Source organism: Anomaloglossus baeobatrachus, chromosome 4, assembly GCF_048569485.1.
Source record: "Anomaloglossus baeobatrachus isolate aAnoBae1 chromosome 4, aAnoBae1.hap1, whole genome shotgun sequence".
NCBI classification, from domain to species: domain Eukaryota; kingdom Metazoa; phylum Chordata; class Amphibia; order Anura; family Aromobatidae; genus Anomaloglossus; species Anomaloglossus baeobatrachus.
In genome coordinates this window covers 219,428,789-219,452,939 of record NC_134356.1, presented here as the reverse complement: position 1 = coordinate 219,452,939, position 24,151 = coordinate 219,428,789, and the positions used below count along the sequence as shown (strand labels likewise).

The 24,151-nt window shown below is 49.6% G+C and overlaps 1 protein-coding gene across 1 annotated transcript in view; it reads left to right on the top strand.

Annotated features, from left to right (window-relative positions):
- Positions 1–24,151, top strand: part of CDC23 (cell division cycle 23) — an 83,535-nt gene that overhangs the window by 2,044 nt on the left and 57,340 nt on the right. The window contains exon 2 of the mRNA XM_075343429.1: positions 4,886–4,958. Coding sequence (XP_075199544.1) covers positions 4,886–4,958 — 73 coding nt within the window. The remainder of the gene's footprint in view (positions 1–4,885; positions 4,959–24,151) is intronic.

The following is a 24,151-nucleotide window of genomic DNA, read 5'->3' as shown; positions in this document are numbered from 1 at the left end:
GTGAGCCGTGCGATAAGCAGTGAGGTCACTCAGATTAGCTGCTGCCACAGCTGGAGTCCTCCACTTGTGACCGCAAATAACTGAGTGACGTCTCGCTGATCGCGCGGCTCACTTCAGTCGCAGCCTAATTTGCAGTCACAGCTGGAGACCTACACCTCGTGTGGCTAGTCCGACCCCTTAGCATGTAAGCACTCCTCTGTGGGCATAAGAGGCATGAGTCGTTCTCACCTCTGCTACCACCGCACCCGAAGCTGGATTTTGGCTCAGTGTGTATGATCCCCGGACTTACGGTCACGCGCACTATGAAGCCTGGTGTATGCTTCCTGGCTTCAAACTGGTGTAGTGCGCATGACTGGAAGTGCCGGGGACTTCTGATGATGCACCCTGACCCTAAGCCGGGCGTTCTGTGTCCGTTGCACCGCCTCAGGTACGCACATCACTGTCGATAACTGGGCATTGAATAACATGTTAGCACACCTCTGTGGGCATGTTAACAAGGCGGAATGAGCGCAGGAACTAACACCCCCTGCGAGTAGTCGCTGGCCTTATTAGCATATTATAAAGGATGTTTAGAAATACTTTTTCTAAAGATTTCTTTATCTACGCTACTAGATACAGGGACGGTTAGGCAGGGATTAGCAATATGCACCCTGAACTGCTCATGATTTTGGGTGAAAATTGCACCTCACAGGTTCCCTTGAACAATTCAGAAGCACAATGTATTCCTAGATATTAGTATCCTACCAAATAAATATCTTGCAAGTTTGTGTCTGGAGAGGGACTATAGGGATAAACCTGAGTAGTCCGGTGCAACCTGGTCATCTTTTCTTAGCCCGTTCCAGGATGATTGATGATCTCTCCCATTAGTGAACATGGGGCAAGACCTGTCAGTGAACTGGAACGTGCTGGGAGAAGACAATTGGACCCTGGATCTGAATGGTCCGGTCTCTCCCTAAACTCCCTGGCCGACTCTTCAAACTGTTTTCTCTGAAATGCTGCAGCATTTAGTTGAATCTATTATTTCTTTGTCGCTCCATTGGGAGACCCAGACAATTGGGTGTATAGCTTCTGCCTCCGGAGGCCACACAAAGTATTACACTTTAAAATGTGTAACCCCTCCCCTCTGCCTATACACCCTCCCGTGTATCACGGGCTCCTCAGTTTTATGCTTTGTGTGGAAGGAGGCACACATCCACTCACATTCTCATTTTAGTTTTATCGGTTGGAAGAAAAGTGGGCCCCCACGGGGCCCCCGGCATGTTCCCTTCTCACCCCACTACGTCGGCGGTGCTGTTAAGGTTGAGGTACCCATTGTGGGTACAAAGGCCGGAGCCTCATGCCGTCTCCTTCACCATCCCTTAGCGGCTCTGGGAGAAGTGGGATCCTGAGCGGTCATCCAGTCACTGGGACCGTGCTCCCTCCGCAGCCCCTGTGGGAATCTGTCGGACAGGAGTGTATTTATCCTCAGGGACCGGGCCCTGCAACACCATCTGCGGCCACTCCAGTGGGACATTCTCCGCAAATGGGACAGGAGGTCGACTTCACTCGACAGGAACGTCTCTTTCCCTTGCAACCAAGACGTCACTTCAGTGGTGGCTCCTTCCCACCTCTTTGTCGCAGGGAAAATCCTTCCTACCTGGGCTGTGGTCACCACGGACGCGAGCCTGTCAGGGTGGGGGGCGGTTTTTCTCCACCACAGGGCTCAGGGAACCTGGACTCCGATAGAGTCTTCCCTTCAGATCAATATTCTGGAGATAAGGGCAGTGTATCTAGCCCTATTGGCTTTCCATCGGTGGCTGGAGGGCAGGCAGATCCGGATCCAGTCGGAGCTCCCAGACTTGCTGTCTCAAGGGCCGTTTTTCCATCTGAATTCTGCGGCCCTCAACCTGACTGTGTGGCCATTGAGTCCTGGCTCCTAGCGTCCTCAGGGTTATCTCAAGATGTCATTGCCACTATGAGACAGGCCAGGAAACCAACGTCCGCCAAGATCTATCACAGGTCTTGGAGGATCCTCTTATCCTGGTGCTCTGATAAGGGTTTTACTCCCTGGCCCTTTGCCTTACCCACTTTTCTTTCATTCCTTCAACCGGAATGGACAAGGGTTTGTCTCTCGGCTCTCTCAAGGGACAAGTATCGGCGCTATCCGTATTTTTTCAAAAGCGCCTAGCCAGGCTTCCGCAGGTCCGCATGTTCCTGCAGGGAGTTTGCCACATAGTCCCACCTTACAAGCGTCCCTGGAACCCTGGGATCTTAACAGGGTGCTATTGGCTCTTCAGAAACCACCTTTTGAGCTGCTGCGGGATGTCTCTTTATCACGTCTTTCGCAGAAGGTGGCATTTCTAGTGGCAGTTACATCGCTCCGTAGAGTATTGGAGCTGGCAGCGCTGTCATGCAAATCCCCTTTCCTGGTTTTTCACTAGGATAAGGTGGTTCTGCGTCCGGTCCCGGAATTTCTCCCTAAGGTGGTATCCCCTTTTCATCTCAATCAGGATATCTCCTTACCTTCATTTTGCCCTCATCCAGTTCACCAATGTGAAAAGGATTTGCACTCGTTAGATCTGGTGAGAGCACTCCGGCTCTACGTGTCTCGCACGGCGCCCCTGCGCCGTTCAGATGCGCTCTTTGTCCTTGTCGCTGGCCAGCGTAAGGGTTCGCAGGCTTCCAAGTCAACCTTGGCTCGGTGGATCAAGGAACCGATTCTTGAAGCCTACCGTTCTTCTGGGCTTCCACTTCCTTTGGGGCTGAAAGCCCATTCTACCAGAGCCGTGGGTGCGTCTTGGGCATTGCGGCACCGGGCTACGGCTCAGCAGGTGTGTCAGGCAGCTACCTGGTCTAGTCTGCACACTTTCACGAAACACTATCAGGTGCATACCTATGCTTCGGCAGACGCCAGTCTAGGTAGGCGAGTCCTTCAGGCGGCGGTTGCCCACCTGTAAGAGGGGGTCGTTTTCGGCTCTTTTTTATTGAGGTATTCTTTTACCCACCCAGGGACTGCTTTTGGACGTCCCACTTGTCTGGGTCTCCCAATGGAGCGACAAAGAAGAAGGGAATTTTGTTTACTTACCGTAAATTCCTTTTCTTCTAGCTCCTATTGGGAGACCCAGCACCCGCCCCTGTTCCCTTCGGGCTGTTGTTCTTTTGTGTACACATGTTGTTCATGTTGAATTGCTCTTTTGGTTCATGGTTTCAGTTCTCCGAACATCCTTCGGATTGAATTTACCTTAGACCAATTTATAAGTTTCCTCCTTCCTGCTTTTGCACCAAAACTGAGGAGCCCGTGATGCATGGGAGGGTGCATAGGCAGAGGGGAGGGGTTACACTTTTTAAAGTGTAATACTTTGTGTGGCCTCCGGAGGCAGAAGCTATACACCCAATTGTCTGGGTCTCCCAATTGGAGCTAGAAGAAAAGGAATTTACGGTAAGTAAACAAAATTCCCTTCTTCCTGCTTTAGCTAAATATATGTATATATATCCGGGATAAAATGAGCAGTCAGACTATCGGATGGGCGCGACTCGTATACCAGAGTATAATGGAAGTCTCAATGGGGAACTTAAGCATCTTTCTGGAAACTCTTCCAGAAAAATTCTAGAGTCCCCCATTGACTTTCATTATCCTCGTACACAAGTCATGCCCATCGAAGCATTAACTGCTAGTTACGACTACTGAGCACCTAATCATGGTAGTGCTCGCTTATCACTAATTGCTCACATCCACTCATACTGACTGGCCTTGCATTCTAATGGTGTCCATACCACTCAGGTGGCTGTCAGCTGAACACTGGTGTTGCCAACAGACATCTCGCCTGACTATCCCATACTCATGAGTGTTTTGGCTCAGCCAAACATTCATATGTTTTCCACTAGAAAGCAGAAGAGGCGATAGTCTGACACGTCTGGAAGAGGCTTATCTAGTGAGAGAACTAAAGGATTCCACCTGGAGCGATCCTTCTCTCTTGTAACATCATGTTGAGCAAGTGCCATACATATGGTGTCTTTTTGTCAGGTGTCAGCAAAAACCCAAAGCTGCAAAGCTAGAGTGCTAAGTAGCACTCCATTTGAAGCATGAAGCTGTATATTAATAGCATGAAAAGGGCTTTATAAACAGCAGACCAGTAAGACCTGTTATCTGCCCTTTTTCTGACTGAGAAATCGGATTAGGTTTAAGGGACTGCAGGTATAGTTTTAAGGCCCCGTTACACATAGCGATGTCGTTTGCGAGATCGCTGAAACGGCACAGGTTTTGTGACGCAACAGTGACCTCGCTAGCGATCTCGCTACGTGTGACACATAGCAGCGACCGCCCCCCCATTGCGATATCGCTGATTGTACCTGAACGACCTGGTTCATTTTTTGATTGTTGGTGTCCTGCTGGGCAGCATGCATTGCTGTGTTTGACACCATAACAACAATGAGCAACCTCGTTGGCACGCCTGGGTGGAAACACTACGCCTCTACCGAGGTCTGAGTCGTCAGAATAGCTGCTGTGTGACAGGGTCCCAACGACTGCCGAGGTCGTTATATGGATCGTCGTATCGTTGCTGCGTCGTTAATTCGATCTGCCTGTTTGCCAGCTCACTAGTGACCATGTAGCGACGTACCAGCGATCCTGACCAGGTCGTATCATTGTCGGGATCGCTGGAACGTCGCTACGTGTAATGGGACCCTTAGTCTCTTGAAATCCAGTTTCATTAGGCTGGCAGGTTCTGTCTAAACAGTGAGGTGGATTCGGTCATTTCCTTTTCTTAAAGTTCCCTAAATGTACATGGCTGCCATATTTTACAATGCTTTCTTTCCCTTAGCATCAGTTTTGATAAATCAATGTCTACTGGAGAACATTTTGCGAGTATGCAAATAATTTTGTCTTTGAAACTTTTCTCTTGCCCAGGGCATCTGAATTGGCTTTTGCTTTGGAATCAATACCTTTAAGTGAGCTGCCGTCTACACCTGCACTAACAGAGGTAGGTTTAAAATCCGCAACCTGTTTATCTTTGTACATTAGGGTAGATAAAGATGATAGTCTGTGAATTTGGGTGGGATTGATGAACATCCTATGCTTCGGTGAAGCCCATGATTCACTTACAAAATATGTTGGGGAAAGGGAAGGATCGGGCCAATGATAATCTGTGTTCCAGAGTTTTTACTAAGTGTTCACATAAAATTATTTGTAATGTTACTCTTATTTTAGGCATGTTTCTTCAGATGATGTACAGTGGGTACGGAAAGTATTCAGACCCCTTTACATTTTTCACTTTGTTTCATTGCAGCCATTTGGTAAATTCAAAATAGTTCATTTTTCTCATTAATGTACACTCTGCACCCCATCTTGACAGAAAAAAAACAGAAATGTTTAATAAACTTGCAAAAATATCTACAAGAAAAACTGAAATATCAGATGGTCATAAGTATTCAGACCCTTTGCTCAGACTCTCATATTTAAGTCCCATTCTGTCCATTTCCTTGTGATCCTCCTTGAGATGGTTCTACTCCTTCATTGTAGTCCAGCTGTGTTTAAGTAAACTGATAGGACTTAATTTGGAAAGGCATACACCTGTCTATAGAATACCTCACAGCGCATGTCAGACCAAATGAGAATGATAAGGTCAAAGCAACTGCCCAAGGAGCTCAGAGACAGAGTTGTGGCAAGGCACAGATCTGGCCAAGGTTACAAAAGAATTTCTGAAGTACTCAGGGTTCCTAAGAACACAGTGGCCTCCATAATTCTTAAATGGAAGAAGTTTGGGACCGCCAGAACTCTTCCTACACCTGGCCGTCCAGCAAAACTGATCAATCATGGGAGAAGAGGCTTGGTGAGAGAGGTAAAGAACCACCCCAAGATCACTGTGGCTGAGCTCCAGAGATGCATTAGGGAGATGGGATAAAGTTCCCCAAAGTCAACTCTCACTGCAACCCTCCACCAGTCAGGCCTTTATGGCCCGACGGAAGCATCTCCTCACTGCAAGACATATGAAAATCCACATATAGTTTGCAAAAAAGCACATGAAGGACTCCCAGACTATGAGAAATATGAATTTCTGGTCTGATTAGACGAAGATAGAACTTTTTGGTGATAATTCTAAGCAGTATCTGTGGAAAAAACCAGGCACTGCTCATTACCTGCTCAATACAATCCCAACAGTGAAACATGGTGGTGGTGGCAGCATCATGATATGGGGGTGTTTTTCAGCCGCAGGGACAGGACGACTGGTTGCAATTGAAGGAAAGATGAATGCGGCCAAGTACAGAGATATCCTGGAAGAAAACATCTTCCAGAGTGCTCTGGACCTCAGACTTGGCCGAAGGTTCACCTTTCAACGAGACAATGACCCAAAGCACACAGCTAAAAGCAGTGGGTTCAGAACAACTCTGTGATCATTCTTGACTGGCCCAGCCAGAGCCCTGACCTAAAATGGCTGTCCACCAATGTTCACCGTCCAACCTGATGGAACTGGAGAGGATCTGCAAGGAACAATAGCGGAGGATCCCCAAATGCAGGTGTGAAAAACCTGTTGCATCATTCCCAAGAAGACCCATGGCTGTACTAGCTCAAAAGGTGCTTCTACTCAATACTGAGCAAAGGGTCTGAATACTTATGACCATGTGATATTTCAGTTTTTCTTGTTTAATAAATTTGCAAAAAATGTCTACATTTCTGTTTTTTTTTTTTTCTCTCAAGATGGGGAGCAGAGTGTACATTAATGAGAAAAAAAAATGAACTTTTCTGAATTTACCAAATGGCTGCAAAGAAACAGAGTGAAAAATATAAAGGGGTCTGAATACTATCCGTACCCACTGTATATTAGACTTGAGAAGCTCTGCTTCAGTTGCTGTAGTCAGGAATACAAGACATGCACGTAGGCCCGATCATGGGCTTTCGTTTCTGTCCACATTTAGTAGTTGTTTTTTTTTTTTTTACTTTAAGTCCAGCCTAGAACTAATTATTGATTTTATGGGTTTTTCATTTAACTGCAAAGATTTGCAGGCATCTTAAATGACAAAACCATATAGTACTCACTCTTACCCCCTCCCACACTAGCCTAGTGATTGGCTGCAGTCTTTATGTTGGTGTTACGTCACTGCTGCATCCAAAGACGTGAGCCAACCAGAAGACGGGAAGGAAAAAAATGAAAATTTTACTTTCTCTATCGCTTTCATTGGGGGACACAGGACCATGGGTGTATGCTGCTGTGACTAGGAGGCTGACACTAAGTAGACATAAAAAGAGTTAGCTCCTCCCTGGCAGTGGACACCCTGAGCCGTAGGCGGATCTATGCCAGTTTTTTTGCTTAGTGTCGTAGGAGGCTGAAGTGGGCCCATATCTCTCTGGGCCAACCTCAGCCTAGGCTATAGCTTTTTTTCCGTTTTTTCGTGCTATACGGCGCCGCTCAGCCCTCTCATCTCTTCTAGGTTTTTTGTCTCTTCTGCAGGGTTAAAGTCCCTGCATCAGAGAGAACCCTTGCCTTCTCCTCCCCCACGGGGTACCGTCCCCAGGGTTGTCTGAGGCTCGAGACGCCAGGCCCTATCCCCCTCCGGCCCCATGGTACCACCCCAGGGGCTGATTGGGGACCGACATTAATTTTTTAAGGGCACACACTCCCCGTCGACCCCTATGGTACCGTCCCAAGGGGTACTTCTTGTGGAGGTGACGAGGGATCTCTGTTACCCAGGACCCGATGTCAATCGCAGGCTGCAGCGCAGGAGCGCTCACAGCACCAGGCCTCCCCCAGCGTTCTTCCTCCTACCCTGGGCCCAGGCAATGGATTTCTTCAGGCAGCGCTGGAGCGCTCTGCAGCGTTCCCCAAGCTCCCCAGCGCTTCCCCCTGGTGTCTTCCAAGGGCAGACTGGACTCACCGGCAGCCGCAGCATCAGAGGATGGGGCCGTGGATCAGAGCGACGCCGCCAGGACGCAGGCAGGATCTTCTCCAGCAGCGCTGCGCTCCCGGCGGCCGCTCACTAATTTAGCTCCCGGCTTCGGGCCTATCTCGGGCCGGAGCGCTCCACCCCCCTGTTTGCGCGCGCGCGCTTTTCCGGCCACGCCCCCCTCGACTTCTGCCCGGTGACAGCCAGCTCACTGCCATACAGGACCCAGGGAGAGGATCACAGCTGCAGCGCAGGAGTGCTCAGCAACACCAGGCCTCCCAGTGTTCACTCCAAAAAAAAATGAAGGGCTGTTTTTCTTCTTCAGCAATGCTGCCCCCGCAGGTTCTGAGACCTCTGCGGACCTGGGTGGGACACAGGATCTGGGTGAGTGCTGCTCCTGCTTAGGAACAGACGATATCTCTTTAACTTTTTTCCCCCTTTTTCTCCTGTCTTCCCCCCCCCCCCAGCGTCACTAGTGGGTTTTTTTCTAAGAACCTTTTTTTTTTTTTTTTTTTTTTTTTTAGGCATGCACAGCCTGCTAGGTAAAAGCCTCCCAATCCAAGCTACACCCCCCCGCTCGTCTTGCTCCCCACGTCACCGCCAGCACCCGAGCTCCGCTGCGCTCCCTTATCCGGAGGGGTAGTCTGTGGACTCTCTCTCAAGGGCGTCTAGGACCATCGCGCAGGCTTTTCAGTCGCTTCCTACCCCCGGCCATGCTCCCCAGGTCCAGCTGGCTCTGGACAACAGTCGGTCTGATCCAGACCCTACCACTGGAGCGCAGAAGGGGACCTGCTGGGCCTCCTTTCAAGCCCTCCCGGAGTTCTCATCACCTCCAGGCCCCGAGTGTTCCTCGTCTCCGATACCGGCCGACCCTTTTTTCAGGAGAAGAGTCGGATGCAGTCTCGATGCTGATTCCAGATCAGAGGGCTGATGTCAGAGGTAGGGTGGATAGTCCGGCCAAAGCGGTAAGTCATACGCTAGAGTTCCAGACAGGCTCTGTGGCTACCCAGTGCTTGCATGTCTCCTTAAAACAGGTTAAGCGGGCACACAGGCAATTTGGCGACCATCTTGTCGTTGCTGAAAGTCTGTACAAGCACAGACAACCGGTCAAGATATTCATCAAGGGTAAGTCGTTTGATTTTCCTTTTCCCGCTTCCTGAGGCTCTCAGAAAGGAATGGGCAGGCTCGCCTATGGTCGCCCTGCTGTTTTTTTCCGGCGGTCATCTTCCAGTACTATCTCTCCCGCACGGGACATCGCTCCGAGACGCCACAGTTCAAAACACCGAGAGAGTTGGCCGTTCAGTTTTTCTTCAGACGGCAGACACGGTACTCCTAATGCCCTCGCCGCCATCTAGCTGCCAGCATCCATGATGTCCGGGTCCGATAACCTCCACAACGTTTTTTTGCGCGGGATCGAGCAATCCGGAGTTCGCAACCTGGCACACAGTTTGCTCTAGCGGGTGAGTATATACTCATTGCATCTCTGTCAGCAGCTTACTGCCCAGTAAAAGCGGCTAGCAGCACAGGGACCATCTGTCGGGCAATCTGGCTCATAGACTAGTATGCGGACGCGGCTTCAAGGATATCACTTACAGCCCTTCCCTTCACAAGAGGTCGTTTGTTTGGGGACTGGCTGGATCAGGTTATCGACGAGATCACGGGAGCTTCGGTTCCACACGCACAAGAAAACCAGGTCCCCGCAGAGGAACAGGTAGATTTCGTACCTCAACGCATGCCCTTTCTGGCGTTTCTCAGCCACGCCAGCCATCGACGACGACGTCCTGATCACAATGCTACCCCGCAAGATGACTCTTTGTCGTTGCGCGCAGGCGCAGCCCAGGTGGAGGGGGGGGCGCCTGTCTCATCTCAATCACGCCTGGCGGACTTGGATCACGGACGCCTGGGTCGGAGAGATGCTGGACTCGGGGTACATAATAGAGTTTTTCAGCAGGTCTATCGTCTGACATACAGGTCGCACCTAATTTGCCAACAGCACAGATGTTTCTGCGTCTCGCAATAGCAGACGATCATTTTTGGTGATTCCGCACCTGGTCGCCTTGTTGATCAGGGGTTATTCTGTTTGACGACTGTCTCCTAAGTGTTCAGGTCACCATCGATATCCTGTCCCGACTCGGCTAGCTCATCAATCAGAAGAAGCCCTCTCTGGCTCCGGCCAGCAGAATTTTAGGCATGGAGTTCGATACCATCCAAGGATGCGTGTCCCTCCAAAGAGACCTCCAGATCCTCCGTCACTCCAAGCCGGAGAGTCCTCAGTCGGATGGTGGCGGCAATAGAGGCGATTCCGCTTGCCGCTTTCACCTTCGTCTCCTTCAGCTGACTTGGCCGAACGGATGGACAATTCTCTATTCACTTTTGAATCGCAGGATCCAATTGACTCCGGGAACCCGCCGCTCACTTTTATGGTGGACCAGCGGCCCTCATCGGTCCAGTGGAATGTCTTTCATACCAGTACACTGGCAGGCAGTCACCACCGAGACCAGTCTTCTGTCTGGAGAGCGGTGTTCCGAAACACACGGCTCACGGTCGGTGGTCCTCCCAGGAGAGCCGTCTGCCTATCAATTGTCTTTTAGGGATCAGAGTTTTTTCTCCGAGCCCTACAGATTTTTTTCAGCCCTTCATACAAGAATCGCCATCCAGAATCCAGTCTGGCATCACTGGGGCGGAACAAGGAGCGTCATGGCGATGACATAGGTGAAGAAGATCTTACAGTGGGCATAGCCTCACCACTCCAGATTTTGTCCGCAATAATCTTCCCCGCCGTGGAGAATTGGGCAGCAGACTATATCAGCAAGGTCTGGTGGCAGGCAAATGATCCCTCAACAGAGAGGCTTTCGAATGGATCTGCCTCAGATGAGATATTCCGAATGTGGACCTGATGGCTTTTCGATTCCACAATCAAGTCACAAGAGTCCTCAAGAAACTCAGAGCAGAGGGCATCCCAGTGACTCTCATTGCCATGGATTGACCCAGGCAAGCGTTGTTCGCAGAACTCATGCAGCTCATCAAGCACCCCAGGGTGGCTTCCAGATCGTCTGAACCTCCTGTCGCAAAGTCCTCTTTGCCATCAATATTCTGGGGTTCTCAATTTGACCACATGGCTGTGGAACCATGGCTACTAGCCCAGGCAGGCTTTATCCCACAGGTGTTACTGACCATGGTCAGTACTCAGAAGCCTCCGTCTTCAAACATCTACTACCGCACCGGAAAGGCCTCCTTTCAAGAGTGTGAGGTCAATCGTCAACTCATCTACGCTGGATCTGTCACTCCCAGTGTTACTGGCCTTCCTACACTCAGGCTTACAGGCGGGTCTCTCGCCAGCAACCTTCAAAGGGCAGGTGTCGGCTTTATCTCTCTTTTCCAGAGGAATCTTGCATCTCGGCCGCAAGTTGGGACGTTCATCCAAGGAGTCGTCCATCTGGCACCGCTAGATCGTTCCCCGCTAGAACCATGGGACCTCCAGCTGGCTCTAGGGTCTCGTCAATTAGCTCCGTTCGATCCTCATTCTCAAGCCTATCCGGGAAGGTGGCTTGGTTGAGGACAGTCACTTCAATCGGAGGAAGGTCTGCTCTGTCAGCCCTCTCATGCGGGTCACTTTTTTCTTGTTTTTTCACCAAGACGAGATTGTTCGACACCCGTCTTAGGTTTTTTTCCTACCGGAAGTAGTATCTGAATGAGGTGATTGTGCTTCCATCCTTCGGTCCAGCCTCCATTCGATCCTTGGAGAGGTCACGGATTACACCGGATCTAGTGCGAGCTCGGAGGAGTTACGTTTCGAGATCCGCGCCCTTCTGCATCTTGGACGGCCTATTCGTCCTGTCTACTGGACCCAGTAGGGGCATGCAGGCGTCCAAGGCTACCACGGCGAATTGGATCAGGCCGACCTTTTCAGAGGCCTACAGAATTAGTCAGGTTTTCTCCGAGGGGTGTACAAACCTTTCCACCTGTGCAATTGGGGCATCTAGGACAATCAGACGCCAGGCGTCAGCCAAGCAAGTCTACAGAGCCGCCGCGTAGTCAAGCTTTTCTTCCTTTTCCAGGATACAGCAAGGGGCTGTCGCACACCTATGATAGGCCGGTTTGCTTTTGCATCGAGCATTCATACAGAGTTTTGGATATGTCTTGAATCTGTATGATTACTCCTGTACCCACCCAGGGACTGCTTTTGGACGTCCCATGGTCCTGTGTCCCCCAATGAAAGCGATAGAGAGAGAAGGATTTTTGTGTACTCACCGTAAAATCTTTCTGAGTCTTCATTGGGGGACACAGCACCCACCCTGTTTGGATATTGGGTTGCTCTTATTTGCCGGAAGTTTCTGGTTCTTTATGGAAACACGTTCCTCTGTACCCGGCTTATTTATGTTTTATATATATATATATATATATATATATATATATATATATATATATATATATATATATATATATATATATATATATATATATATATATATATATATATATATATATATATATATATATATATATATATATATATATATATATATATATTATATTATATGTTTAGATAAGATACTGTGTGTTTTCTTGTTATTACCTTGATTAGAATGGTTGTTCAGGTTTCTCCTACTACTTGTACACTAAACTGGCATAGATCCGCCTCCGGCTCAGGGTGTACACTGCTAGGGTGGAGCTAACTTTTTTTTATGTCTACTTAAGGCCCCGTCACACTAAGCAACATCGCTAGCAACATCGCTGCTAACGAACAACTTTTGTGACGTTGCTAGCGATGTTGCTGTGTGTGACATCCAGCAACAACCTGGCCCCTGCTGTGAGGTCGTTGGTTGTTGCTGAATGTCCTGGGCCATTTTTTAGTTGTTGCTGTCCTGCTGTGAAGCACAGATCGCTGTGTGTGACAGCGAGACAGCAACAACTAAATGTGCAGGCAGCAGGAGCCGGCTTCTGCGGAGGCTGGTAACCAATGTAAACATCGGGTAACCAAGAAGCCCTGTCCTTGGTTACCCGATATTTACCTTTGTTACCAGCCTCCTCCACTCTCACTGTCAGTGCCGGCTCCTGCTCTGTGCACATGTAGCTGCAGCACACATCGGGTTAATTAACCCGATGTGTGCTGTAACTAGGAGAGCAAGGAGCCAGCGCTCAGTGTGCGCTGCTCCCTGCTCTCTGCACGTGTAGCTCCGTGCGGTGGTAACCAAGGTAAATATCGGGTTGGTTACCCGATATTTACCTTAGTTACCAAGCGCAGCATCTTCCACGCTGCGCTGGGGGCTTGTCACTGGTTGCTGGTGAGCTCACCAGCAATTCGTGTAGCGATGCTCCAGCGATCCCTGCCAGGTCAGGTTGCTGGTGGGATCGCTGGAGCGTCGCAGTGTGACATCTCACCAGCAACCTCCTAGCAACTTACCAGCGATCCCTATCGTTGTTGGGATCGCTGGTAAGTTGCTTAGTGTGACTGGACCTTTAGTGTCAGCCTCCTAGTCACAGCAGCATACACCCATGGTCCTGTGTCCCCCAATGAAGACTCAGAGAAAGAGATTTTACGGTGATTACACAAAAATCCTTCTTTTTCCCACAAAAATGTTACTTTAACCCCAAATTTTACATTTTCACACGGGTAACAGGAGAAAGTATACCACACAAATTGTTGTGCAATTTCTCTGAGTACCACTGTTTGGGTGCACGGTAAGTGCTCAGAAGGTAAAGAGCACCATTTGAGGTTTTGAATGCTAAATTGTCTGGAATAGATAGCCATGTTGTGTTCGCAGAGTCCCTCATGTGCTTAAACAGTGGAAACCCCCTACACGTAACCCCATTTTGGAAACTAGACTTCTCAAGGAATTTATCTAGATGTGTGGTGAGCACCTTGAACCCACAGGTGCTTCATAGAATTTTATAACATTGAGCCGTGAAAATACAGAAATCACATTTTGCCCCCCAAAATGTTAATTTGGCCCCAATTTTTTATTTTCACAAGTACAGCAGGAGAAAAAACACATTTCAATTTGCTGTACAATTTCTCCTAATTACACAAATACCCCATATGTGGTGGAAAACTACTGTTTGGGTGCGTGGCAGGGCTTGGAAGGGAAGGAACGCCATTCGAGCGCGATTTTGACAGGAATAAGCTACTGCGGCCAAAATAGCAGAAATAAAGCACATGTAACACCATTTTAGAAGGTACACCTCCTTGAGGAATTCCTCTAGGGTTGTAGTGAGCATTTTAAAACTACAGATGATTCACAGAATAGTATAACATTGGGCTGCTGAAATGAGTTTGTTTTTTCTTTTCCTTCAAAATGTTATTTTTGCCCCAAGTTTTAAATTTTCAGAAGGTCTATTATGAGGAAATGAACCACGTAATTCGTTGTGCAATTTCTCCCAAATTCACGAATATTCCATATGTGGTTGGAAACCACTTTCAGGCACAGTGCAAAGCTCAGAAGAGAAGGAACACCATATTGAAATGCAGATTTTGCTGCAATGGTCATGTCACATTGGCGGAGCCCCTGAGGTATCAGAACCCTCTATAATTGACCCAATTTTACAAACTGCACTCCTCAGTGAATACACCTAGAGATGCAATGAGGATATTGACACCAAAGGTGTGCCACAATTTTAGACCATTCTGTGGTAAAGAGCTAATAATTGTATTTTTATCCCTAAAATACTGTTTTAGCCCCAGATTTTTTATTTTCCTAAGGGGAAATTACTAAAAAAAAAGCCTAATAATTTGTTAGTTTTCCCTGAACGTAGAAATGCTCCATATTAGGGCTGTACAGAACTGTTTAGCCACACGACAGGGCACAAGAAGGAAGGAGGGCTCTTTGACTTTAGCAGCTGAGATTTTTATAGAGTAGTATGTGGACTCCATTTGCAGAGCCCCTGTTGTGCCTAAACAGTGGAATCCCCCTCAAGTGACCCCTTATTAGAACCACTCTGGGAATTCATCTATGGGTGTAGTGACCTATTTTTACACTGGGGACGTTTTCCAGAAACAAACCTGCTGTGGAAGTTGCAGAGTGAGAATTGAGAATATGCCATTGTAGTGCCCTATACATTGTAGCATCCAATAAATTGTGCCCAGCATGTGCTTCTAGAGCCATGCACCTGGAAAATAAGCAGGCTCTCCTCACTACGGTAATGTTAAACGTGATTGCTAACTGCGGTTTAGGAATATTGTGGAGCTCAGAAGGGAGGGGGCATTTTGGATTTAGGAGCTCAGATTTTGCTAGATTTCTTTTGGAGGATGCCTTGTTGCTTTTCAAAAGTCTTTGAGCTACCAGTAATGTAGACAGTCCCTAAATTTCTGTTAACAGGTGATGGACCCGAGTGGTGATTTGTTTTGTTTTTGTAGCTTGAGTTGAAGCTTTTATGGCATTTTGGGGTGCAGAAGATTTTGGATCAGAAAATATGTATCTGGTGGTCTACGCTGAGCACTTACATCAGTTTCCATCTAAATATCTGAAATATGTGATTCAGATGAAGACCACCAACAGAATCATTCACTAATGAGGCAGATGGAGCTACTCCAAACTCCGTTTGGTCTTTGTTTAGCGGTGTCCGTCTTTTCAGAGGTGCACAAACCTGTAGCCGACTGTGCTTTTGTCCACGCCTAAAAAGAGGGACACCATTGGATCATAGGCCAGACAGACCACAATGACTCCCTCTGACTCTGAATCTTCTTTCAGGGGTTCTGTCTAAATCACAAATTTCAGAGATTTACACGTAATTCCCGATGTATAAGCTCAGCCTGGAGCACAGGATAAATGTGAGCCGAACCTTACTGTGGTCTTTGAAGGAAGAATGAACAAATCAACAGCAGGTCAAGAACTGGTTTTATTTATTTATTTTTCTCGCTATTCACTGTGCGGTATAAGTGATTAGATGGATTTATTCTTCAGATCGATGTAATTACAGTGATACCAGATTTATATTTGATTTTTGGCTGCTATCACACCCTAAGAAACACTATTTTTCTCATTTTGTTTTCTTTGTCGCTCCATTGGGAGACCCAGACAATTGGGTGTATAGCTTCTGCCTCCGGAGGCCACACAAAGTATTACACTTTTAAAAAAGTGTAACCCCTCCCCTCTGCCTATACACCCTCCCGTGCATCACGGGCTCCTCAGTTTTATGCTTTGTGTGGAAGGAGGCACACATCCACTCATGCTCCCATTTTAGTCAGCAGCAGCTGCTGATTTTATCGGTTGGAAGAAAAGAGGGCCCCCACAGGGCCCCCGGCATGCTCCCTTCTCACCCCACTAAGTCGGCGGTGCTGTTAAGGTTGAGGTACCCATTGCGGGTACAGAGGCTGGAGCCACATGCCGTTTTCCTTCACCATCCCTTAGAGGCTCTGGGAGAAGTGGGATCCTAACCGGTCATCCATTCACTGGGACCGGGCTCCCTCCGCAGCCCCTGTGGGAATCTGCCGGACAGGAGTCTTTGTATCCTCAGGGACAGGGCCCTGCATCTAAAGGTACTCTGTGTCCCCATGGGGACGGTGCATGGAGCGCTTGTTTCACAGACTCTGCAGCAGCTGCTGGTTTTGTGACGACCGGGACCTCCGCGCCGACCGCGCCTGTTTGTCGGCCGCGGTATTAAATTTAGTCCCCGGCTTCATTGCGGCCTAGTACCATTACTCCTGCCCCCGGGCCTGCCAGTCAGGGGTAAGGGCGGGACGGTCGACCTGACGTCGGCAGTGAGGGCTGGAGCATACTTTAGGTTTCCTCCCCCCCCCTCACTGATCACTGTGGGGCACCAGATTCCCGCACTTTACTAAGGCAGGGAATCTGGTGGACACACACCGCTTTGGGCGGTCGGTAAGCCACACCGGTCACCCGGTGCTGGTCCCCCTAGGGTGCCGGAGTATGTATGTGTATATATATATATATATATATATATATATATATATATATATATATATATATATATATATATATATATATATATATATATATATATATATATATATATATATATATATATAATATATATATATATATAATATATTTCTCTGTTCAGCCGGGTTGTTTTGCTTTTGGCTATATACCCTCAGTGATCACTCTCCTAGGAGACAACAGCATGTCGTCCACAAGGAGCAAGGGCGCTAAGGCAAAGGGTTTTTTTGCAACCTGTACCTCTTGTGCGGCTATGTTACCTGCAGGTTCCACCTACCCTCACTGTGAGCAATGCTCGACCCCTGTTGCACTTGCTCAGCCGGAGCCTCGGGCACTAGTGGGCCCCTCGGCTCAGGCAGACCCTCCTGCTTCCCCTGTCCAGGCGGCAGGGACAGAGTTTGCAGTTTTTGCTGAGAAACTCTCTGAGTCACTTTCACAATCCATGGCTCAGTCTATGGACAAATGGTCTGCCAAGCTACTAGAAGCCTTGCAGTCCAGACCGGTCCTTACACAGGCCCCGGGCACTGTTGGATCATCGCCTCCAGGCCCCTCTCGGTCTGCGCTGCAGCGTGCTCCCGGGGTGGCCCCTAGGTCTCACGTGGAGGACTCCGGCACGGACCACAGTCCCAGACCGGCTAAGCGGGCTCGCTGGGAATCTTCCCCGACTTCCTCACGCTGCTCGGGGTCTCAGCTTGAGGACTCTCTGGAGGATGAGGTGGACGTCGCAGCTCAGGGCTCTGACCCTGACGTTGCTCTCAATCTTGATACACCTGAAGGGGACGCCATAGTAAATGACCTTATAGCGTCCATCAACCAGGTGCTAGATCTTTCTCCCCCAACTCCACCTATAGAGGAGTCGGCTTCGCAGCAGGAGAAACACCAGTTTAGGTTTCCCAAACGTACACGGAGTGCGTTTTTCGATCACTCTAACTTCAGAGATGCTGTCCAGAAGCACAGAGCATTTCCGGACAAGCGCTTTACTAAGCGCCTTAATGACACACGTTACCCCTTCCCCTCTGACGTAGTTAAGGGTTGGGCTCAACGTCCCAAGGTGGATCCTCCAGTCTCTAGACTGGCGGCTAGATCTGTAGTATCAGTTGCAGATGGCTCATCGCTCAAGGATGCCACTGACAGGCAGATAGAGCTCCTGGTGAAATCCATCTATGAAGCCACAGGCGCGTCTTTTGCCCCGGCCTTTGCAGCCGTGTGGGCACTCCAAGCTATCTCAGCTTGTCTGTCTGAGATTAATGCGGTCACACGTTCCTCTGCTCCGCAAGTTGCGTCTTTGACTTCTCAGGCGTCGGCTTTTTCGTCCTACGCCATGAACGCCGTCCTGGACTCTGCTAGCCGTACAGCGGTAGCATCCGCTAATTCGGTGGCAGTCCGCAGGGCCATGTGGCTACGCGAATGGAAGGCAGACTCTGCTTCCAAGAAGTTCTTAACCGGTTTGCCGTTTTCTGGCGACCGATTGTTTGGCGAACGATTGGATGAAATTATTAAGGAATCCAAGGGAAAGGACTCGTCCTTACCCCAGTCCAAACCGAAGAGACCTCAGCAACGGAAAATACAACCGAGGTTTCGGTCCTTTCGGCCCTCAGCCAAGTCCCAATCCTCCTCGTCCAACAGGCCAGAGAAGGGCCAGAGGAACTCTTATGCGTGGCGGTCTAAGTCACGCCCCCAAAAAACCGCCGGAGGCACTGCCTCCAAGGCGGCCTCCTCATGACTTTCGGCCTCCCCGAACCGCATCCTCGGTCGGTGGCAGGCTCTCCCGCTTTTGCGACGCCTGGTGGCCACATGTCCAAGACCGATGGGTGAGAGACATTCTGTCTCACGGTTACAGGATAGAGTTCAGCTCTCGTCCTCCGACTCGTTTCTTCAGAACATCTCCGCCCCCATCTCAGGCCGGCGCACTTTTTCAGGCTGTGGGCGTTCTGAAGTCAGAAGGAGTGGTGATTCCCGTTCCCCCTCAGGAACATGGTCACGGCTTCTACTCCAACTTGTTCGTGGTGCCAAAGAAGAACGGATCATTCCGTCCCGTTCTGGACCTCAAACTGCTCAACAGGCATGTGAGCACCAGAAGGTTTCGGATGGAATCTCTCCGCTCGGTCATCGCTTCGATGTCACAAGGAGACTTCCTAGCATCAATCGACATCAAGGATGCTTATCTCCATGTGCCGATCGCACCCGAGCATCAACGCTTCCTGCGTTTCGCCATCGGGGACGAACACCTTCAGTTCGTGGCACTGCCTTTCGGCCTGGCGACAGCCCCACGGGTCTTCACCAAGGTCATGGCATCCGTTGTGGCGGTCCTACACTCTCAGGGCCACTCAGTGATCCCTTACTTAGACGATCTCCTAGTCAGGGCACCCTCCCGGGTGGCGTGTCAACACAGCCTGACCGTCGCTCTGGAGACTCTCCAGCGGTTCGGGTGGATCATCAACTTCCCAAAGTCCAAGTTGACACCGACCCAATCACTGACTTACCTCGGGATGGAGTTTCATACTCACTCAGCGGTAGTCAAGCTACCGCTGGACAAACAGCTTTCGCTGCAGACAGGGGTGCAATCTCTTCTTCGGGGTCAGTCACACCCCTTGAGGCGCCTCATGCACTTCCTGGGGAAGATGGTGGCAGCAATGGAGGCAGTGCCCTTCGCGCAGTTCCATCTGCGCCCACTCCAATGGGACATTCTCCGCAAATGGGACAGGAGGTCGACGTCCCTCGACAGGAACGTCTCTCTTTCCCTTGCAGCCAAAACCTCTCTTCAGTGGTGGCTTCTTCCCACTTCTCTATCGCAGGGAAAATCCTTCCTGCCCCCATCCTGGGCTGTGGTCACGACGGACGCGAGCCTGTCAGGGTGGGGAGCGGTTTTTCTCCACCACAGGGCTCAGTGAACCTGGACTCCGATAGTCTTCCCTTCAGATCAATGTTCTGGAGATAAGGGCAGTGTATCTAGCCCTAAAGGCGTTCCATCGGTGGTTGGAGGGCAGGCAGATCCGCATACAGTCGGACAACGCCACGGCGGTCGCGTACATCAACCACCAGGGCGGCACGCGCAGCCGTCAAGCCTTCCAGGAAGTCCGGCGGATTCTGCTGTGGGCGGAGGCCACAGCCTCCACCATCTCCGCAGTTCACATCCCGGGCGTAGAAAACTGGGAAGCAGACTTTCTCAGTCGTCAGGGCATGGATGCGGGGGAATGGTCTCTTCACCCAGACGTGTTTCGAGAGATCTGTCGCCGCTGGGGAACGCCGGACGTCGATCTCATGGCGTCACGGCACAACAACAAGGTCCCGGCCTTCATGGCACGGTCTCAAGATCACAGAGCTCTGGCGGCGGACGCGTTAGTTCAGGATTGGTCGCAGTTTCGACTCCCTTATGTGTTTCCTCCTCTGGCGATGTTGCCCAGAGTGTTACGCAAGATCAGATCCGACTGTCGTCGCGCCATTCTCGTCGCTCCAGATTGGCCGAGGCGGTCGTGGTACCCGGATCTGTGGCATCTCACGGTGGGTCAGCCGTGGGCGCTTCCAGACCGCACAGACCTGCTGTCACAAGGGCCGTTTTTCCATCTGAATTCTGCGGCCCTCAACCTGACTGTGTGGCCATTGAGTCCTGGCTCCTAGCGTCGGGTTTATCGCAGGATGTCATTGCCACTATGAGACAGGCCAGGAAACCAACGTCCGCCAAGATCTATTACAGGTCGTGGCGGATCTTCTTGTCCTGGTGCTCGGATAAGAGTTTTACTCCCTGGCCTTTTGCCTTACCCATTTTTCTTTCATTCCTTCAATCCGGAATGGACAAGGGTTTGTCACTCGGCTCTCTCAAGGGACAAGTATCGGCGCTCTCAGTATTTTTTCAAAAGCGCCTGGCAAGGCGTCCGTAGGTCCGCACGTTCCTGCAGGGAGTTTGCCACATAGTTCCACCCTACAAGCGTCCGCTGGAACCCTGGGACCTTAACAGGGTGTTAATGGCTCTTCAAAAACCACCTTTCGAGCCGCTGAGGGATGTCTCTTTATCACGTCTTTCGCAGAAGGTGGCTTTTCTTGTGGCAATTACTTCACTCCGAAGAGTGTCGGAGCTTGCAGCGCTGTCATGCAAATCCCCTTTCCTGGTTTTTCACCAGGATAAGGTGGTTCTGCGTCCTATCCCGGAGTTTCTCCCTAAGGTGGTATCTCCTTTTCATCTCAATCAGGATATCTCCTTACCGTCATTTTGCCCTCATCCAGTTCACCAGTGTGAAAAGGATTTGCATTCATTAGATCTAGTGAGAGCACTCTGGCTCTACGTGTCTCGCACGGCGCCCCTGCGCCGTTCAGATGCGCTCTTTGTCCTGGTCGCTGGCCAGGGTAAGGGTTCGCAGGCTTCCAAGTCAACTTTGGCTCGGTGGATCAAGGAACCGATTCTTGAAGCCTACCGTTCTTCGGGGCTTCCTCTTCCTTCGGGGCTGAAAGCCCATTCTACCAGAGCCGTGGGTGCGTCCTGGGCATTGCGACACCGGGCTACGGCTCAGCAGGTGTCAGGCAGCTACCTGGTCTAGTCTGCACACCTTCACAAAACACTATCAAGTGCATACCTATGCTTCGGCAGATGCCAGTCTAGGTAGGCGAGTCCTTCAGGCGGCGGTTGCCCACCTGTAGGAAGGGGTCGTTTTTCGGCTCTCTGTTATTGAGGTATGCTTTTACCCACCCAGGGACTGCTTTTGGACGTCCCAATTGTCTGGGTCTCCCAATGGAGCGACAAAGAAGGGAATTTTGTTTACTTACCGTAAATTCCTTTTCTTCTAGCTCCTATTGGGAGACCCAGCACCCGCCCCTGTTCCCTTCGGGCTGTTGTTCTTTTGTGTACACATGTTGTTCATGTTGAATTGTTCCTTTGGTTCATGGTTTTCAGTTCTCCGAACATCCTTCGGATTGAATTTACCTTAGACCAATTTATAAGTTTCCTCCTTCCTGCTTTTGCACCAAAACTGAGGAGCCCGTGATGCACGGGAGGGTGTATAGGCAGAGGGGAGGGGTTACACTTTTTAAAGTGTAATACTTTGTGTGGCCTCCGGAGGCAGAAGCTATACACCCAATTGTCTGGGTCTCCCAATAGGAGCTAGAAGAAAAGGAATTTACTGTAAGTAAACAAAATTCCCTTCTTTTGCAAAAAAAAATGAATTTGCATTGTCATATTTTAAGAGCTATAAGTATTTCTGCCGAAAAAGTCACGTGAGAGCTTGTTGTTTGCAGGACAAGTTGACATTTTCTTTGGTACTTTTTTCGGGCACATACCATTTTGGGATCACTTTCTATTCCAATTTTTAGTGTGCAGGATGAACTAAAACCAGCAATTCATGACTTGTATTTTGTTTTTGTTTTACGTCATTTTACTTGTGGTAAAAGTAATGACAGCTTTATTCTAGGGGTCAATACAGCAATACCACATTTATTGATTTTTATTTATTTTTTTATGTTTTGATGGTTTTGCAAAAATTATTTTATAGGAAAAAAAATTAATTGTTTTGCATTGCTATATTCTGAGCGTTAGAACTTTTTTATTTTCATGCTGATGGAGATGTTTGGCAGTTTTTTGGGTTTTTTTAAGTACAAGATGACATTTCCAGCTAATATCATTTTTATTTACACTTGTCTTTTTGATGTTGTTCCACTTTTTGTTCAATGTTTTCATGAAAGTGTAGTTTATATTTTATTTATTCGATTATACGGAAGTATAGGTATTTATTGCTATTTTATTTTTATTTTGTAAATTTTCCTATATAAATGTGTGTGTGTGTGTGTGTGTATATGTACATATATGTATATATGTATACATATACATATATATGTGTGTGTGTATATGTGTATATATATATATATATATATGTATATGTATGTGTGTGTGTATATATATATATATATATATATGTATATATATATATATAATATATTATTAGAAGGTGGCCCGATTCTACGCATCGGGTATTCTAGAATTTACGTATTGTGTAGTTCATGTATGATTTTTGTTATATATATATATATATATATATATGTTGTTGTGTGTAGTTACCAAGTATTTGTGTAGGCGCTGTACATGTTCTGGGTGTTGTCTGGGTGTGACGGGGGGTGAGAGCGGTGTTGTATGTGTGTTGCGTTGTTTGTGGAGCGCTGTGTGTCTGTAGCGTTGTGTGTGTGTGTTGCGCGGTTTGTGTGTGTGTGGTGTGTTTTGGGGGGAGGTATGTTTTGTGCAATGTGTGTGTTGTGCGGTATGTGCGTATTTTTGTGTGTGCCGCGGTGTTTGTGTGTTGGGTGTTGTGTGTGTGCAGCGTTGTCTGTGTGTTTGTGGGTGTCTGTGTAGGGCAGTTGTTTGTGGTTCCCAGTGTGTGTGTGTGTGGTGTGTTGTGCTGTGTGTGTGTGTGTGTGTGTGTGTGTGTGTGCATCAGCCTCTCTTCTCTCAGCCTACCTCTCCCAGCCTCCCTCCTCCCAGCCTCCCTCAGCATCAGCCTCCCTCTCCCAGCTTTTTTAAGCATCAGCCTCCACCAGCATCAGCCTTTCTCCTTCCAGCCTCCCCCAGCATCAGCCTCCGCCAGCATCAGCCTCTCTCCTTCCAGCCTCCTCCAGCATCAGCCTCCCTCTCCCAGCCTTCCCCAGGATCAGCCTCTCTCCTCCCAGCCTCCGTCCTCCCAGCCTTCCCCAACATCAGCTTTCCCCTCCCAGCCTCCCTCAGCATCAGCCTTCCCCAGCATCAGCCTCTCTCCTCCCAGCCTCAGCCTCTCTCCTTCCAGCCTCCCCCAGCATCAGCCTCTCTCCTTCCAGCCTCCCTCAGCATCAGCCTCCCCTTCCCAGCCTTCCCCAGGATCAGCCTCTCTCCTCCCAGCCTCCCCCTCCCAGCCTCCCTCAGCATCAGCCTTCCGCTCCCAGCCTCCCCCAGCATCAGCCTCCCCCAGCATCAGCCTCCCCAAGCATCAGCCTCCACCAGCATCAGCCTCTCTCCTTCCAGCCTCTCCCAGCATCAGCCTCTCTCCTTCCAGCCTCCCTCAGCATCAGCCTCCTGTTCCCAGCCTTCCCCAGGATCAGCCTCTCTCCTCCCAGCCTCCTTCCTCCCAGCCTCCCCCTCCCAGCCTCCCTCAGCATCAGCCTTCCCCTCCCAGTCTCCCTCAGCATCAGCCTCCCCAAGCATCAGCCTCCACCAGCATTAGCCTCTCTCCTTCCAGCCTCCCCCAGCATCAGCCTCCCCAAGCATCAGCCTCCACCAGCATCAGCCTCCCTCGTCCCAGCCTCTCCCAGCATCAGCCTCCCCCTCCCAGCCTCCCCCAGCATCAGCCTCTCTCATCCCAGCATCAGCCTCTCTCATCCCAGCATCAGCCTTTCTCATCCCAGCATCAGCCTCTCTCATCCCAGCATCAGCCTCTCTCATCCCAGCA